The sequence below is a fragment of the Pseudonaja textilis genome, chromosome 3 (assembly GCF_049901715.1).
Source record: "Pseudonaja textilis isolate UNSWEBS1 chromosome 3, rPseTex1.2, whole genome shotgun sequence".
In the NCBI taxonomy this organism is placed as follows: Eukaryota; Metazoa; Chordata; class Lepidosauria; order Squamata; family Elapidae; genus Pseudonaja; species Pseudonaja textilis.
This window is the reverse complement of record NC_141992.1, coordinates 111,953,120-111,972,354: the sequence shown is the minus strand read 5'-3', so window position 1 is coordinate 111,972,354 and position 19,235 is coordinate 111,953,120. Positions and strand designations below refer to the sequence as shown.

General features: G+C 35.9%; 1 protein-coding gene and 1 long non-coding RNA gene across 12 annotated transcripts in view; one reads left to right on the top strand and one right to left on the bottom strand.

The window, feature by feature from the left end:
* Positions 1-6,440, bottom strand: part of KIZ (kizuna centrosomal protein) — a 79,660-nt gene extending 73,220 nt beyond the window's left edge. Inside the window, exon 1 of one of the 2 annotated variants that reach the window (XM_087930644.1) lies at positions 6,238-6,440. In XM_087930644.1, the coding sequence (XP_087786770.1) occupies positions 6,238-6,422 (185 nt within the window). In that variant the 5' untranslated portion in view covers positions 6,423-6,440. The remainder of the gene's footprint in view (positions 1-6,237) is intronic. The other variant, XM_087930645.1, reaches the window with a different exon arrangement.
* A 15-nt stretch (positions 6,441-6,455) lies between these two features.
* LOC113436527 (uncharacterized) overlaps positions 6,456-19,235 on the top strand; it is a 156,458-nt gene continuing 143,678 nt past the window's right edge. For 4 of the 10 annotated variants that reach the window (XR_015743055.1, XR_015743053.1, XR_015743059.1 and 1 more), the window contains exon 1: positions 6,461-6,605. This is a non-coding gene — a long non-coding RNA (uncharacterized LOC113436527). Of the gene's footprint in view, positions 6,606-19,235 lie in introns of all 10 variants that reach the window. The other 6 variants (XR_015743057.1, XR_015743052.1, XR_015743051.1 and 3 more) reach the window with 4 other exon arrangements.

The following is a 19,235-nucleotide window of genomic DNA, read 5'->3' as shown; positions in this document are numbered from 1 at the left end:
CAACTTAGATGCCCCTTAATGGACAGAGTGAACAGAAACCCGAGGCAATGGCTCCCACAGGTAATGAATGACTTCAGAAAACCAAGTCTCTCAAAAGCACTCCAGCGACTAACCCAAAGACAGAGTACACTGACTTTTAATCCCAGGGAAATACTAGAACTAGAAAAGGCCACAGGTTCAAGCAAATGACAGAAACTCTGGCTAAAGTCACCAAGCTCGAATAACACTACACTTGTTGTTAATGACCTAATTAGAGCAGAAGCAGTTGCTGCTCAAAAACTTGTTTGCTAAAAGAGTGATAGAGTTGGAACCAATATGCCAGAGTCAGATGTAACACAGACCAAATTAAAGGCAGCTGAGGGTGGGAAAAAATCTCATGTGAAGTTAAAGGTGGCTAAAATACAAACTACTGTAGTTATAATAAAAGAGGAGAAGGGGCTGCTCAAGTCACAGTAGGAACTGAAGCACTCAGATACACTATAAAACCTGAATACGGGCTTCTCCCTGAGGAGCTGGCTGAAGCAAACCTTCCTCATAGGGATGTCTTATTACATCATAATCCCTGTCAACCCTGTCAAATTCGCAAAGCAGATGTGTCATGGCAGGCCATGCCCGCCCCAGCTCCAAGAATGAAAAAAATGTCACGAAACGTCACATGATGGCAACATGCCGCGAGTTTGACACCGTGCCATAGACGATATTGATGTCTTTGATGAAAAGTCCATCCAGTAACTCTCAAACATTATACAAAGGTTTATAACTGCAAGCTAGGCCTCCTACATACTCTGATGGATCAAGGAAATATGTGGAATGTCTTCCAAACCACAACTCACAGATCTTGACAAAGGTCTCACATCAAACAGAGAATTTACAAGCACATGTGATCTTGCCAGTTAACTTCATTCTTTTAGCAAGTGTCTGGACCAGGTTGACCTTGGAGACCTACATTGCTATGGATGTCACTGGACATAGGATGCATAATGGTTTTCCCTGTTTTCTAGATATTTTATTTCAAATTAGATATATCTTGTCAATTTTCTTTGATGCTGTTTTTTGACCTTCCACAGGGTGGCCACTTTCCCTACAGATGAATGTTTTAAAAAAGGAAGTCTCTTGCCATTCCATGTATTTGTCCTATCTTTAGTCAGCCCTTTTTAGTTCATCCTGATATGGAGGTTGTTTGCAGCATCTTAATCTACTGATATCATTTTTGAGGCTGTCTTTGAGGAGATTCCAGTATTCCAATATACATGAGGAAAATATTAGCTTAGTAGTTGTTTTAACTAGGTGAGAACTTATGACTTTGGGACATGAAATTCATTGATCCTCCATGGAACTTGGAAGTGGAGCTTCTATTAATCCCATCTCCTGGCATCCAACTTAACCTTTTGATAAAATGGCTGAGATGCAAATTCATCAGAAACAATCAAGGCAACCTTTTGAAATGATCCAGATAGCCCCCTGGATTCTGACTGGGATAGACAACCAACCAACTTGATAAAGTGCACCAGAACTGCTAGAAATTCCTCATATGCAGAGATTAAAGAACTTTCCGAAGATTGTGATGTCTTCAAGGTATGGGAGTTGCATGACATGTTGACTAAAGTGGTACCAGAGACAACCCATAATATGCATACCTATAAACAAAGGTGCTAGAAAACAGTTGAACTTTCCATTCCCAACCACACAACAACATTCACAATGTAGTAAAATGTATCTCTGTGATCAGGGCTATCCCCAAAACAAAGAAAACCTCTATCTTGGGCACCACAATGTCCATCAATCAGAGTCAGCAGACCACACCTCTCAATTCATTCCTGCAGCCTAATACAGGTTGACCTAGAACTCCTGGGGAAAAAAAGATGCAATCCCATCTGAGCAACTAAAATACAATCCCCAAGATTCAAATCAAAATCCAATGCTCACCCAGATGCCATCTATTCAAATATGTAATAGCACTTATCTGATCATTAAGAAGTACATTTCAGGTAAATTGTTAGCTCCCTCTCACAAGAGATGGCATCAATCATCCATTACACAATCTTCTCCCCAAAACTGAACAAACCCTTCAAAATTTTTTGATTGTGACAATGATGCTCCAAAACTATAGAAAGAAGCTATGCTCAATAGCCATGGAGAGGAACAATATTACTGAAACTACAGTAGTTCTGATGAATCTGAGTCCTACCTGAACAAAAATAGTATTCTTAGAAGCAGGCAACCACTAGAACCAAGCCTACTTGGCCAAACACAGAATTAACAAACTTGCCAACTGGCCCACATTTAGGGATGTTTCCACCATTTTATAATCACATGACCATGATTTTAACCATATTTTTGTTTGACAGAAACTGGTCTTTAATTCTGGTTTCACACAAAAAAACAGCCATTGGCTGAAATGGATTCATTTAACAATGGCCACATTCACTTAAGGATCACAGCATTGCTTAATGACTGCTCAAAATAATCATGAAATCATGTATGACTGCCATGACATAACAAATTCTGAACTCAATTATAATAGTAAGTCAAGGACTAGCTGTACTTTCTTCACAGCTGCTTAAATCCTATAATCTTCTGGCAGTTAGTCAAGCCTGGATATAACCTAATCCAAAGAGATCCCAAAATGTTCTATTTGATGTCTGGGGATCCTGCTTTATTAAAATATGATTGTTAGATACTAGCATCTATTCACAATAGGAAATCTGCAACTTCTAACCTTGTCATTCCTCAAAATCTAATTTATCAATTAATCTTTATATCTGAACTAACCAGCAACTGTTCTCATGAAATCAGACTATACAAATATAGCAACACTTTTCATGTAACAAATTCTCAATTTGAACACATAAAAATAGAAGAGGATAGTTATTTTTTCCTGGATTTTTCCTTTAACCAAAAAGCAACTAAACATGGGCATTTAACAGTCTGATACAAGCATTAAGAGCAGTCCCAAGATAAAAAGTAAAAATCAAATTCAATTTCATTTCAATTTAATACACATTAATTTAGAATTTAATACAATAAATTGTATTAAAGAATACAATAGAGTAATAAAGAATTAAGCAGAAAGGAGTCCAAGACACTTCCTTTTTAAAATTAACAATTTATGTAGCTATATAAATGGAATCATCTTTGAAAATATTTTCATGGGAATGCCCTAGATTCCCAGTCAATATCTAAGATGCTATCTACTGTAGATAAATTCTAGGACCTATTTAAGAAAGACTAAAGTCATCAAGGAAGTCAGTATGTTCTCTAAAATTTCTCCCAATAAAATTTATCTTCTTTCAGGTAAAAGCAAGAGTAAAGAGCAAAATAAAAGTACTGTTACATCTATGTTCTGGGTTGAATTCTCTCTCTTGGATATCTTGTCTTTTTATTTGCTAGCAAAAGCTCCCTTGTTTTGTCATCTTTCGCAAAAGTCATCTGTATCAGGAGGATCTGTCCCACAGTGGTTCTCTTCTTTCTTCAGTAGGTATTCAGATCAAGTTGAACATCACCATTTCAAAAATTTTGCCCAAGTTCTCCTGGAAAACAAATCTTCAACAGCCAAAATTGTTTAGACCAATCTTTACTTGTGTTTTATCTCTCTTTCTTTCTCCTCCATTCTCCCCAGACTTTTAAGTTTTCATCTTAAAGAGTTTTCATCCAGTGCAACTTCTAGGAACTTCCAAAACATAACACCCAGCTGTAATGTTTAATATCAAACTGGAAAAATGCATACATTTTAAATTGCCAGGTTTATTTATGTTTAAGGTTAACTAAATGTGCCTGTCTCGGACGCACTTACTAATATTTGAAATATCATCACCAGATATTGACAAAAACTTCTTGGTAAGATAAAAGAATATGAATAGACAGCATCACCACCAGAAGGATTTGTAACAGGTTGACTAACTCCACTCAACATGTAGTCCTCAGTGGAATTAGATGTACATGGACGGAAGCATGAAGTGGGGCACCACAAGGTTCTATCTTAGGCCCAATTCTCATCAACATCTTCATAAATGATTTAGATAAGGGGATAGAAGGGGAACTCATCAAATTTGCAGACCACACTAAACTGGGAGAAATAGCCAACACTTTAGAAGATAGGCTCCAGATAGGCAGGGAAAACACAATGCAAGAGGGCTCTAGGAATCCTGGGGAGAACCACTTTAATGGGAGGCAGCAGGGTGCTGCAGCTGCAAAAAAAGTCAATGCAGTCCTAGGCCGTATCAAGATCACATGAAGTGTTAGTATCGCTTTATGCTCCACTGATAAGACCGCACATGAAATATTGTGTCCAGTTTTGGCCATCATGATACAAAAAGTGGTTGAGACTCTAGTAAGAATACAGAGATGAGCAACAAAGATTATTAGGGGACTACAGTTTAAACCAGGGGTGTTCAACCTTGGCAACTTTAAGACTTGTGGACTTCAACTCCCAGAATTCCTCAGCCAGCAAAGCTTCAACTCTGGGAGTTGAAGTCCACAAGTCTTAAAGTTGCCAAGGTTGGACACCCCTGGTTTAAACCATACAATGAACGTTTGCAGGGACTGGCAATGTCTAATCTAATGAAGAAAAGGACTAGGTCTGACATGATAGCAGTCTTCCAATATTTGAGGGGCTGTCACAAAGAGATGTTGATCAACCTATTCTCCAAAGGACCCGAGGGCAAGACAAGAAGAAATGGATGAAAGCTTAACAAAGAGAGATCCAATCTAGAATTAAGGAAAAAATTCCTGTTAGTGAGAACAATTAATCAGTGGCTTGCCTTCAAAAGTTGTGGAGGCCTCCATCACTGGAGGTTTTTAAGAATAATGGAGAGCTATTTGTCCAAAATGGTAGAGATTGTCCTGCTTGAGCAGGAGGGTGGACTAGAAGACATTAACCAATTATTTTGATGGATAAAGTACATGTATTGGTTCCACCAAATCTGCAGCACCAAACATGGCTTAAAATAGAATAAAATAAAATACTGTAAAATAAAATAGTATAAAATAAAATACTGTAAAATAGTGCATTCTTATAGCAGGGATTTGCAAACCCAGTTCTTCTCTGTATACTGTACACAATGAATTCAAATTAGAGGTAAATATAATAAAGTATGGAAAAGGAGTATTGGCATATTTCTGTTTTAAAATATTTACATTTGAAATATAATTCAAAGTTTAAAAGGCTAGCAGTTATTGTATAGAACAATGCATTCCTACTCAATGGAAATATATAATACATATCATCTGTATTTGATAACATTTCTGATCAGTTAAATTAGATTAAGTATGTTGTCATATGAATAACAAAAATAATATCGTTCTGGTAATTTTTGAAAAATTAAGCGACTTCAGCTTTTAGAACATTTTTAAACTCATCTGTACAATTATTTTAGAAGAGGGACAAAGGCATGCTACAATCACCCCAGAGCTTGTTAGGTAGCATTTTCTCAATATGCTACTATAGTATTAAAACATCCATTGAGGATCAAAAAATAAATTTCAATAATGCCATAAGAATAACACAGCATATTTTAACCTAGATGTAGGATTATTTTAATAACCTTTCAAGAAACCAATAATTTAAGTTTAAAAGTATAAATTACTTCATCTGACAGCTAGACAGACTCCATTGAACAGTCTTAGGGTGTGAAGGTCTTTCTAGTATGTATATTTGTACTGTAATATCTGAATCAAAAGCTCAGAAAAGTGGTTCAATCCAACAAAAATATCAAACCAGCAAGCAAGATTTCTTTCAATTATGGCCAGACAGGCCTAATCTACATGAATTTAACCGCACCATAATAATAATAATAATAATAATAATAATACAAAATTCCTTCTCCTGGTATTTGAAATCCCCGCACCAGTTCTGCCCAATATGTAATATAATAATAATAATAATAATAATAATAATAATAATAATAATAATAATAATAATAATACATATTGGACAGAACTGGTGCGTGGAAGTATTTCAAATACCAGGAGAAGGTATTTCGTTTTAACGGTTTAACTCTCTCTACCCCGGCCCCGTTTAAATTTGAACAACTTTCATAATAGAAGCTTCTACCTGCCCCGTTGCTCAGCGGTATGGAAAGGAAGCCCCGCCTTGAGAGCCACCGGGCAATTCCCCACTATATACCAAGTGAGTCCCGGGAAAGAGGAAGAAACGGTTAGGTCGGAAGTTTTAACCATGTTTTTTTCCGACTTAGATTTAAACAAAAACAAAAAAAACCGCACGCGCAATGACCTCACCTATCCCGAAGATGTGCCTGAATACGTCGGATTTGTTCATCGTAATCGCCTTTATCGCAGCCGGCAACGGCGGGGTTTCGGGCACCGTACACAGTTCCAGTCATCGTACAAACGCCGCAAACAGGCCTGACGCTCTCTTGTTTATTTTCCGTGGTCTCTAAGCTACAAAAATGTGTTCCCGACATGCAACACGGCCAGTTCACGACTCTAATTCGCAAGCCAATCATCGACGAGGAGAAAGCCACGCCCCTCGCCCCGTACGCTCAAGCAATCAAGATGCAGTACCGTTAAAGAAAGTGGCAATCGGCTTGTATGCCAATATAATTAATGAAAGAAACCTGGGCTCAATTCAGAGGTGTTAAATAAAGGTAAGTGTGATTTCGGTAGCAGCTTACTCCATGGGCAGTTACTCAGAAGTCAGCAGTAGCAAATTTAGTCGGTAGTATGTTATTGGATAAAATCAATGACATTCAAAAGCAACTGCATTTAATTGGATTAGCATGATTGTTTAACTCACATGGATTGGTGTGGTACTTTTTTATCTGTAAATAAGTGATGAGTTCAAGGGATTTAGCTTTAAACTAGCTTCAAGGGTTACTTAATTTGTATGCACTATTATTAGTCAGGTAGCAGAATCATCTAGGTCTTGACTAAATCACGTATCAGTCAAAAAAGATGTCAAAAAAGCGTTAAAAACTTTTAACTAAATCTGAACTTGTCAGCTAGGTCTGCAGACAGCTTGAAATAGCTGGATTTCAACTTGTTTTTATCTTAAAAAACCTGCACACCATATCACATTCTCATGGTCAGTATAGGGTTCAGATTATTGGTAATTTTATGGATTTAGTTGGAATGCTATAATAAGCAAATTTAGATTCCAAATCATTTTGTTCTCCTTGTGACTGAACTGTCCCTTTCACCACTCTTCTCATAATCCTACATTTCAATTGTATCCTTCTGTGAACTCATATTCTATTTGCTAATGGATCATACTGCTTGACTCAGAACAAGGTAATAATAGCAGAACATTTGGTCCTTGTGCAGATTGCAAGCATACACATTATTATAAAACAACAGTGGCTGAATCCATAATTGCAGTAATCCATGGTTGGTTTGAAAGTGGTTTATTGTGTATACCAGAGTGGGTGGGTTTTCACCATGGTTTAAAAACCAGTTGAATTCACATAGCATGCTAAACCAGATGCAAGATGTGTTACGTTGAGTACAATGTGTAAATTGGACATCCTTTACATTTATTTTGCAATGATTTTAACAAGTAATGAAAATATAAGGAAGTAGACTTTGTAGAATAATGCTCCAAACTGGAATATAATTGAAATATAACAAAATAAACATGGATCTTTATTTTTACTTTTCCTGTTGACAAAAGTTAAAAGAAATTTAAAAGGATGAGAAAGATGAACTGAAGTAAAAATAATCAGTTGCAAAAATATCAAAAAAAAAGTCTGACAGATAATAGCATTGAGAAAGCTTTTATCGTTTTTTAGTTTATCAGCTTTTTTCCTGATTCCTCCAAAACATAACAGTTACATTCAAAATCTGTTGGAGTCAAGGAATTAGGTAAGTTTGTTACTATATTTACTCATGAGAATCTAGAATCAAAGCAAAAGAAATCTAGTCCTATCAAGATGAAAAAGCAATCACTATCTCCTGAATTTTAACTAAATTTCCATGGTCCATCCCATTTCTCTTTCCTCTTAAAATAACTTCTGATCAAACTAAAAAAAGTGCATCTTGAACATTAAAAAAAAACCCATTGAGGAAATTCTACTTTATTCATTCATCCATTGATTTATCTATTTTATACTGTTTTTCCTCTAAAAGAGAAGATAAAAGCATTGAATATTGTTCAGTTAGCCTAAAATATCTTAAATATTTCACATTTAACAGAGAATAAAAATAATACCAAACTTATGAATGTTGTAACTATTATAGACTAAATAAAATTTAGTAACAAATAATAAAATTCCAAGTAAACAACGAAACTCAGAGAGCACCAAGGACTCCTCAATAATAAAATTCATCAACATTTTAGTCAAACATAGTACATGTATGTATGTATAATATGTATCTCCATTCCAGCAGTCATTGTACTACTGTATCATGCATATAAGAGTAAATCAACAGTAAACCAAAAGGAAAACAAAAACAAAAACCTAGCCACAACCTAGCCACAAGTAATTCATTATTAGCACAAGATTCAGAATTTCCATTTTCTATGCCTTCCTGATCTGTCCCCTTACAATGGCTTCATTAGTGCACTAGAAACAATTATCCTTCCAATGATGACTATAGCTCTGAAGTAATCTCATAATAGTCTCCAACCACTGTTAACATTTCAGCTAGATCTTAAAGATTTAAACATTTTACTATAGCATAGTAGTTGTAAATCATAATTCTTCCACAACATTCATGGAGTACAGTATGACCAGGGAGAAAAGTGTTATATATCCATCCTTCAACAGCTGGGAAAGATAAGTACATACAGTATATAATGTGGGTTTACAGATCATGTTAAGCTGCCTCGTGTGTGTTTTTTCTTTTGTTTTGGTCTAATGTATTTTGTCAACCACTATGATTTATAAACTTTAAGGGGATTGGAAGTTATATTTCACATACAGAAATATGTTGGGATTGTATTTCCAAAATAATAGAGAGCTATGGGGAAAATAGAAACTAATTGGATGAGGTTTTGTTTCTAATTATAACCATTCTTCATCACCTTTCTTACTATAATCACTATTGCTGTTATTACCACCAAAATTATTATAATCATTGGGAGAAACCCCAATGACCATGGAATCTGTGATCTATTCAGTGTAGTGATACAGTGAGTGAGAGGTCACCAAAAATTACTTTCCTGTTGCAGTGCTTTTAGAAGTGTTAGAACTGTATATAAACATATCTAAAATTATTAAATGACAATAAACATATTATCTCATTGTTTGGCCCAAGTGTGCTTGCAGTCTGTCCAACTCTTAGAGGTATTAAGTGGAAAAAGCTGCTAACTACATTAGCAGTTTGTAACTATCATACATTTTTACAGAACTAAATTTAATTAGTATATAATAAATTTGGAAAATAACATTGGAATACCATCTTTGCTCAGTCAATGGTTCCAGGTTGTAAGGAATGTTAGATATACTTCATATGAGTTCAAATATAGCTGTGTATTTTAAATATATACTTATATAATATATAGGTATATTGGATTTTCAAATAATGTTTTTAAAAGATTATTCTTTTTAAACTGGATATGTTACAGTTCAAAAGTACCTTATTGCAGAAGCTATGGACATGACTAGTACTGATTCCTTATTGGTTAGACATTATTATAATGCTTAATCAGGTTCTTGGATGGAAGTTAAGGGTCCAAGTGCTTTTAAACTATAGTCCTCAATATTTAGAGTGTTTCAATTTATATAGAAGTTTGGCTATATATTGTCTTTGGATTTTTCTGAAGAAGACAATTACATATTCCTGGATATTTATGTAACTGACATTAAAAGTTGGCTTATTAAAAATAGTCATTTCTCAGCCTTTGAACTGGCTTTATACTGAATAAGAGGCAAAAGTAGATAATATTCCTTATAGTCTAAGTTCAATTCACTGTTTCAAAACTGAATGGTAACAATTTGTGTTAGTATAAAATTAAGAACCTGACATTATATAATAGATGAAAATATGATTTTGAAATTTGACAGTTTTGATCTTTTCTATTTCCAATTATATCTATTTAATTTTTTTTATTTCTGTTTTTTTTAATTTGTTCCTTTTTTAACATTCCTAGTGTTTTGTTATTTTTTTTTCATTTTCATCATGTAGTAACTTTTATAATAGCTTTTGGTCTATATAATTTTAAATCTTTCTTTTTCTGTTTATTGTTTGTTTTGGAAGGTAGGAACAGTATTTGTTCTCCTTCGATTGTCTGACACATTAATTTTTGGGGGGTGGTGGGGATTTCTCAGTGATAATGTATAATCAAACCATCAGTAAATTTCATTTGTATCCTAGGATGCATTCACAGTTCATTTGTTTCTGGAAATTTTGATCTCATTTAAAGTTAACACACGCTGACTACGTCTCAGTTAACCTCAAACTATAGTTATCTCAAAGCTATTCTTTGCAACTGCCTAATGAAACAGATATTGTAGGAAAAGACCAAGAAATGTTTTCTTAGTTATGCTGCCATTTTCACTGAGCAATTGGTACTACAAAAGGCGCTGAAGTCATGGATTTCACCACAGGCCTTTGGCAAGAATGATTGATGCCCCTTTCTTCATTTTCATCTTTCTACCCGAGTGTGTGTTTTCTCTGCCATCTTTGTTCCTTTTATTTCATGTTGTTGTTTTTGCAGGGAGGGGGTTGCATTCTTAATTTTAGATGTTTTTAACAACTGATGAACTGCACTGGGTTAATGGGAGTCAGGTGGCATATATATTTAATAAGTTTCTCAGAGTGAGATTCAGATTAGCAAAGTGACTGTTCAAAGTTACAATGGCCTGTAGGCCAGACAAGGAATAATGGATGGAAACTGATTAAGGAGAGATTTAACCTGGAAATAAGGAGAAACTTTCTAACAGTGAGAACAATCAACCAATGGAACAACTTGCCCTCGGAAGTTGTGGGAGCACCATCACTTGAGACTTTCAAGAAGAAATTGGACTGCCATCTGTCAGAAATGGCATAGGGTCTCCCGCTTGGGCAGGGGGTTGAACTAGATGACCTACAAGGTCCCTTCCAACTCTGATTATCTGTTATCTGTTACTGAAAAAAATGATTTATGACCATTTTTCACACCTATGACCATACTTATGACCCTACAGTCATGTGATCAAAATTTGGCTGCTTGGCATTTGGCATGTATTTATGATGATTGCAGTGACCTGGGATTATATGATAATCTTTTGCAACCTTCTGATAAGCAAAGTTTATGAGGAAGCCAGATTCAATTAACAACTGTGTTACCAAGTTAACAACTGCAGTGTTTCACTTTACAACTGTGGTAAGAAATGTCATAAAACGTGGCAAAACTCACCTAACAATTGTCTTGCATAGCAGTGGAAATTTTGGGCTCAACTGTGCTCATAGGTCAAGGATTACCTGTATGCAAACAGGTAATTTTGTTATTACTTATTACTTTTTTAATATTGCAATTTTGGGGGTTCATATCACTAGGATTCTCATATAAAACACCTGAAAATTAAGATTAAGGCTAACATGCCTTGCTCAACTAGTTTCAATTCCTGTTTTTATCAAAAGCAAATTTCTAAATTGTACAGAAGGCCCATTTTCCCCATAACTATATATTTGATGGTTGTACATCGGAAGAAAGCAATTATTAATATCAAAAAACCAAATTGTGAAAGTATGTGTTTCCTTGTATTGAAATGTATTAAACTTTGGATGTTTAATCCAACGTGCTAATTAAGATAGCATTCCATGAATTGACACTGACAAAAAGAAGTTTGGCCTTCAACTTCAGTCCTTCATTTCTCAAGAGAAATGGGGGAGGAATTTTCTAACTAGATATTTTTCAGGAGATTCCTTACACATGAAGTGGTGCCTCTGAGACATCCTCTGTACTTCCATTGCCAGTTCCATGAGAACTGGAGATGGAGGAGGGGGAAGAGTTTTTGGGGGAGGGAGGTGGTGATGTGGTGGAAAATATCCTGGATTCCCAGGTGGGAGAAGCTGGTTAAATAAAGATTCTTCCTAACTACTCTGAGAATATAACTGTAGGGATGCAAATACACTTGGTCCTTGACTTACGACCATAATTGATCACAAAATTACCTAAGTGAGGCAGTTGTTAAATTAATTCTGCTCCATGTTACAACCTTTTTTTTCATAGTTAAGAGAATCACTGCAGTTATTCAGTGAATCATGCAGTCATTAAGTGAATTTGGCTTCCCCCATTGACTTTGCTTGTTGGAAGCCAGCTGGGAAGATTACAAATGGTGATTACATGACCCTGGAACAGTACAACTGATGGGGTCCAGGAGCTTTTTCTGCCACTATGCCCACCCTCTTGAACATCATACCATTTGAGGTAAGATTGTGTAGAGACAGGGCTAGCAGAGCTAGAGGAAGAATAAAAAAGGGCATCAGCCTAGAATCATTATATAGTCACAAATAAACTAAATCCAACCCATCTTAATTGGCAGTGAATATTATCTAACATCTAACCAGGTGCTGACCTTTAGTTGAGAAGATACCAGTGCATAGGCTTTTAGAAATGTCGGTTAAATTGTATCTTCAGGTGCGGATCTTGTTTTCATGCCTGAGAGATCTACCCCCATACTTTTTGACCTTCTATAAATGTCTTCAAACCTAGCTCTGTCGATTGGCCTAGGGCCCAGATAGGAGCCTGTATCATGTATCTTGGCTATTTTTTTGTTAATTTTAATGTATTTATTATTTTACACTTTTAATGTTTTATAATATAGTTTTATCAGATAGCAAGCAGCCCAGAGTCTTATGACAGAAAAATGGGCAGTGAATACATTTAATAAATAATAATAAAATATCACATGAAACATTTTACTTGTCTAGGAAAAGCAGGTAAGAAATTTACGGTAGAAAAGAATTTGAATAAGGTACATGGATTTTTGCATGGTGGTATTTTAATGTTATACGCCACCTGGAACCACTGCTTATGAGTTGAGCATCTATATATCATTAAATAAACAATACATATCTTCTCAGGAATATTTTTGTACATTCCAGATTCATACAGGAGGAACCATTGCTTATGGAAGAAATCTCTTTTTCACATTATACATACGCACAGAAAAAGCAATATGAGCAACAAGTGATTTGTATAATAAGCATAATTATTATTTCAAAATCAGTTCATCTTGATTCTGTGAGCAAATTTATCATACATCTTTGGAGAAATGTTAAATGGAATTAGTTTGTACAGTTCATAAAAAAAATACTGTGTTTACAGTATAGTACATGTGGCTTGAGAAAGACTGAAACAAAACTAGGGTAGATTTTTAACAGTCCAATTGTGGATATTGAGGGGATGTAAACCCTGCTATGTCTAATAAGGCTTATTCCTATTTAAAACTGTAATTCTATAAATATTTACCTGGACAAAAATCCCACTGAATTCTGTGTAATTTATTTCTAAATAAACATTCCCTTATCACCGCTATGGTAATATTGCAATCTCCGTGCCTCGTCTACCTGAGCCTTGGGAATTACTGTGCTCATCTGGAGAGAAAGCTCTGGTGTTGTTCCTGTGTTCTGTTGGAGCCACTCTCCCAGCTTAGGTGTTGCAGCCTTGAATGTTGTGCCTCAGTGCTGTATTTTACTCCACTGAAAGAATGTGTGTGTGAGGGGTTTTCACTGTAACTCAATAGGCTTGTCTTGTCTTTCTGGAATAATTCTTTTTGAGCATAATGAGAGTTATTTTTTAGTTGATATGCACAGATTGTATTACAGAGTTCAGCAAGACTTGAATTGAAAATTTGTGACTTAAGGTTTTTTTTAAGTAATTATATTTTAGCCTGACAAATAATTGTTTTAACACGATATCACTATGACATTGGATACCTTGGAGATTTCTCAATATTTATAGAATGATTGAAAGCAGCTGTTAACTACTATAAAGCAATGACATGAGGTTTCATGCATCTGTGGTGATGATATAATTAAAGCTAAGAAGTTTGAGAAAATAACCCTTGAAACAATGCTTGATTTTCTTAATGCCAAATGTCTCAGCGGTTCACTAAATTATCTGAAGAATGGCATAATCAGAACAAAGAAACAAGGAGTAATTTTAAATATATTGGATGCAAGCACAGCCATTTAAATTTTTTGTCAATAGTTTAGAAAAATAGGTAAGACAATAACATTGACTGCATATAAAACACGAATATGAAACAATAGTCAGGACATAGAAACAAGGACGCAGTTGTTATTGCTGGGTGCTTCCCAAAATTCACAACCTTGGCATTCTTTGGAGCCTGATGTGCTGGAGCACTATATTGCTGCCTTTGCCTGTTTACTTACCCTCTCCAGGCATACAAACAATGAGAAGAATAGAGGACCTTTCCTTCATTTTCCAGCTTTCTGTCTTTGAGAAAATATGTGGATTATGTTTAATCAAAGAAAGAGGATAAACAATTATCTTTTGAACAGAGGTGGGCCCACTAAAGGGCTCACTCCCCAAAGACTCACATGAGTAGCAGTTTTGAACTGAGTGAATGAGCCAAATGCAGGTGATAGACCTTGACTTATGGGCATTTGTTTATTGACAGTTCAACATTACATCAGTGGTGAAAGAGGTGGCTTGCACCCCATTCTTGAAGTTACGCCCATTGTATCAACCCCTTGGTCACATGATCTTAATTCTGGCACTTGGTCACCACTCACAGTTATGATGGTTGCAGCATCCTGAAATCATGTAATCATGCGACTTCTACCCAGCTTCCAAGAAGCAAAGTACATGGGGAAACTAGCAGGGAAGGTGGCAAATCGCAACCATGTGATGTCTCATTTAGTCATTTGCGTAATGACCATGGCAAAAAAGGACATAAAATCTGATGCAGTCACATGAAGCCCCACTTAACAATTGCACTTAATGATGAATTTTCTGATCCCAATTGTCATCAATCAAGGACTATCTGTTTTTCCTATTGTTTTCCTCTTGAATAAAGATGCAGAATTATAGGGACGAATTGTCCCTTTAAAGAATGGGTGGTGGCAGTGACCAAACAGACTTCCCTTCACAATTGAGTGAGATGGAACAGTAGGGAGTATAGAGGAAAGGCTACAAATGATATTAATTGGGGAACTTCCATTTGGAGGAGCCAGAGGGGACAATCCACTGCATGTCTGGGAGTGTATGTGTGCAGGTGAATGGCCCATTAATAGAAGGATGCTAGGATTCTACCCCAAAATCAAACCATTTAAATAACAGGTAAAGGGAATCTTAAGTAATTAATTTGGCTCGCAAAAAAACCTACCCTTTAGTGAGGCTGTTTTATGAAGTGTGATGAGAGAAGATTGCTTGTGAAAACACATTTGGATGTACAGTTCCATGATTATAATATTGCAGTAAACATGCATTTTAAAACCTGAAGAGCTGAACTGATGGTTGAATGGTGAGAATCCTACATAACAAATCCCTTCCAATTGCTAGACATTGATGTACAAAAACTCAAAAGGAAGGGGATAGTGAAGGAAGGTAAATTGTAAGCATATCTAAACGTGAGAACATGGCATTGCAAGATGCATGGGTATAGAAATAGATATAACTATATACAATATTTATTGAGAATAGCTTTTGGGTGGCAGTAAATTTTGAACCTGCACATAGCTGGAAAAAAAAAAACTAGGAATTGGAGGTCAGGGGGTGGTGGTGAGAAATTCCTTCCATGGGAAAACATTACAGAAACATTGTCTATATGTAGGAAAAATGCTAGTGATCTCAGAAAGGTAATGGGGACTATGGGATTTCATGAAAAAAAATAGAATTTTGCAGGGAAAATGAAGAATTAATTCATAGATACCAGATTATCTTCCCTTTCGCACTGGTATCATTCTAAGCAGCCAATAGGTACAGTAGCCATTATGATTGCAGTTAAATACAGCCAATTGGAAATAGCCAGACTGGGTGAAAATAAGTGTTAAAACTGATGAATTCCCCCACCCTATCTCAGTTAAAGTGCCACTTCTATATCATCTCTTCTATTTCTTTTCTGGAACCCAGAAAATAAACAGCTCTTCTCCCTGTATTTTTAGAGACCACTTGGGATTTTTAACCTTACTTAAAGCTGTTGCCAAGATTTATGAAGAGATAGGCAAATAGACAAAGAATGAAGTGTGAATGACTAGAACAATAACTGAAATGATGAATCTGTAACAAAGCAAGTTTGCAGTTCGACATGCTATATCCTTATTTCAGAATGCAGTGATTTAGAGCAATTGAGATAAACGAATTGTATCGTTTTATGGATTTGTAATTTCTTCAAGGTCAAGTCACAGTCCCCACTAAAAACTTCACACCTCTGATTTTATATTGTTCCTGCTGGCACTGTTACAGATCAGCAATGCCCTTGTCTTTGTTTAACATTTTAAACATGGTTTTTAGATACAGTAAATGCCCAAATCTCTAGTTATTCCTTTCTAACATGAGACCTTGAAGTTCTCTCCAGAATTGTCGGGGCAGTTTCTCTGACTACACTGGAATCACTGTACCCAATAGCTATTCTGAGGTTGAGAGGACTTATGGTAGAACCAAGTCTTATAAGGCCTGGCAACAATGCCATTAACATGCCTCAGTTCATTTGCCAGTTCAGTAAGATTCATCTGATTTCTACCTGTGTCTCTGCAATCTTTGTCTGCCCTCAAGCATCAGTCTACAATGGGGGAATAAGGTTTGCCTACATTTCTATCAAGGGAGACAGCAACTCAGCAAAAATTAACTAAAAGCCTACCTTTTAATTCACATAATACTCATGCACTGCAGTAGCCACTCATATAATTCTTAAAATGCTCATTCCTGCCTGATTGAACAACCCCTCTTTGAAGCCATAGGCGACTATTACAGTTTAATGCTCTGGCTTCTGTATTAACTTGTATAGAGTAAGAAAGATGAGCTTTATAGAGATAGGACAGATCTATTACCAAATGGACAAATATAAAAATATGCCTAAAGTCCAAAATTTCAGTTTTTAATTTGGTCTTCACAGTGGCGTTGACACTGGCAGACATAGGCTTTTCAGAAAATCAGTATAGTCTCTTTAACCTTTCATCCCCAGCAGCAGCACAATACTTGGGAGGTAGGAGATCTTTTATGCAGTGGTGAGATTCAACATTTTTTACTACTGGTTCTGTGGGTGGGGCTTGGTGGGCGTGGCTTGGTGGGCGTGGCAGGGGAAGATTACTGCAAAATCCCATTCTCTCCTCACCCCACAAACCTGCTTTCCAGCTCTGCTCTCCTGTGCAGGGCAACAAAAGAAGACCCAGCCAATCAGCTGGGACTCAGGAGGCAAAGAATAGATAAGGGCAGGGCCAGTCAGAGGTGGTATTTGCCGGTTCTCCGAACTACTCAAAATTTCCACTACTAGTTCTCCAGAACTGGTCAGAACCTGTTAAATACCACCTCTGCTTTTATGTGGTCTCTTGTATTTTTTATGTATATACAGGTATGTGTATGCATGTCAACATGTGCATATTGTACCCAATATTGCATGTAATCTTTGGGGCTGAAGTATTACCTAGCCTTAGTCTATGGGCTGTTTACAGCTTCATATCTTTCACAAACCTCATAATTATCTTAGTATGTTACTATCTCTACATACATCCTGGAAGATATGAAGGCTAGTTGAAGAAGATGCCATCTGTTCATCAGCCCAGAAGACCTAATTCAGCTTCAGACAATCCCCACAGAGATACAATATTTAAGGTAATAAGTGATATTGACTTTATCTTTGAACAAATTGCCCATTTCAGCCTTTTACTGAAATATTAAAGAAATTAGCATAAAATTTAGCACCCAATGTGGAAAATCTGATTCACATAGGAAAAGTCATAGATGAGTCTGCCAGTGATTCAGAGATCTCTAGGATTAATTAGCATTATATGAAAAACTTATTTAATGTCACATGTCCTTAGCAATGCCTAAGGCACATCAGTCGACCTTATCACATTTGCTTTCAAACTATATGTAGCACACTCTGCAATGTTGTGTAACAACATATCTGCTGGGATAGCATCCTTCACTAAAGAAGAGCTTTTAAAGAACAAAATTGTCACTCTGGAACCAGTATAGTTAATGTTGGATCAGTTAACTGGATGCGTTACACACTGGCCACATCCAAGCCTGGTTTAGCGAAGGGGGAAAAATTCTGATACGTTACTTGACACCACCATGACAACATGACTGTGACACCCCTTTATATATCAAGTGGGACTATAGTTCAGTGGAAAAGAACTAGAACTCTGCATACAAGTAATATCCTATTTGTTTTTTGTCTATAGATTCCTAGAGTGATTGGCACAAATTACCTTATTTGGATAACTTCCTTATTTAAGTTCAGGAGTTTCCTCCATCAAACAGGATCATTATTTTTTTTCATAAGTATCTGCTGCCGTTGCCTCATACTTCTATAGAGAATATCACTGACTGCCTCCCGCTCTAAAAAAAGTTTAGTACCTGATATTTACTCTTTGAGATTTCCACTAAGGTAGCATTAACCACGGGACTTAATTTTTACAGGATATTTAGCTACTGTAATTCATGAATTACAACACCTATGCAAAAATACTTTTTTACCCTGTTGTTATAGTGATTGAATGTCCAGAATAGTTCCATAATAAAAGCCTTATGGTGTCATAGAGACATAATGCAAGTAATCAGAGCTTGTACTAGCTTTATCAGCTGTATAGTAACCAACATTACACAGAAATACTGTTGTACCAACATTACACAAGAATAGGAATAAGTACTTTCCTATTGGCCAGTGCTGATGATGGCTTTCCTATATGAATATTCTTCCTTTTGGAATCTGTGAATTGATTGAAGGTGGGAAGACAAGGATATAATCCTAAATAATGTTCAGCTGCTGAAAGAATTTTCCAAGTGCTGAATATTTGGCTTACTGAATTCACTGTGAAAAGTGTATCAACATATTTCAGAGGATTTTCTACCAAATTAAAAACTTAAAATGGAGCTCAATTCTTGATGACTACATTCATGTGTCTATCTAATTTTCTTAAGAATAATTCAAAACTGGCTTGCCATTCCTATTTCTTTGGATATTGTTTCAACCATCTAATCTAACCTGTAGTTTTAAATTTTCCTGGTGACTTCCTAACCAATTTTTAATCAGCTATTAACGTATTTAGCTTCTCAGTCTTAGCAAAGAACAGCCAAGTGCTACCACCTGAGTTGCACTTCTAATACATATTTAAACTTTATATAGACACTTTATACCAGTTAACAATTCATCAAAGATAAA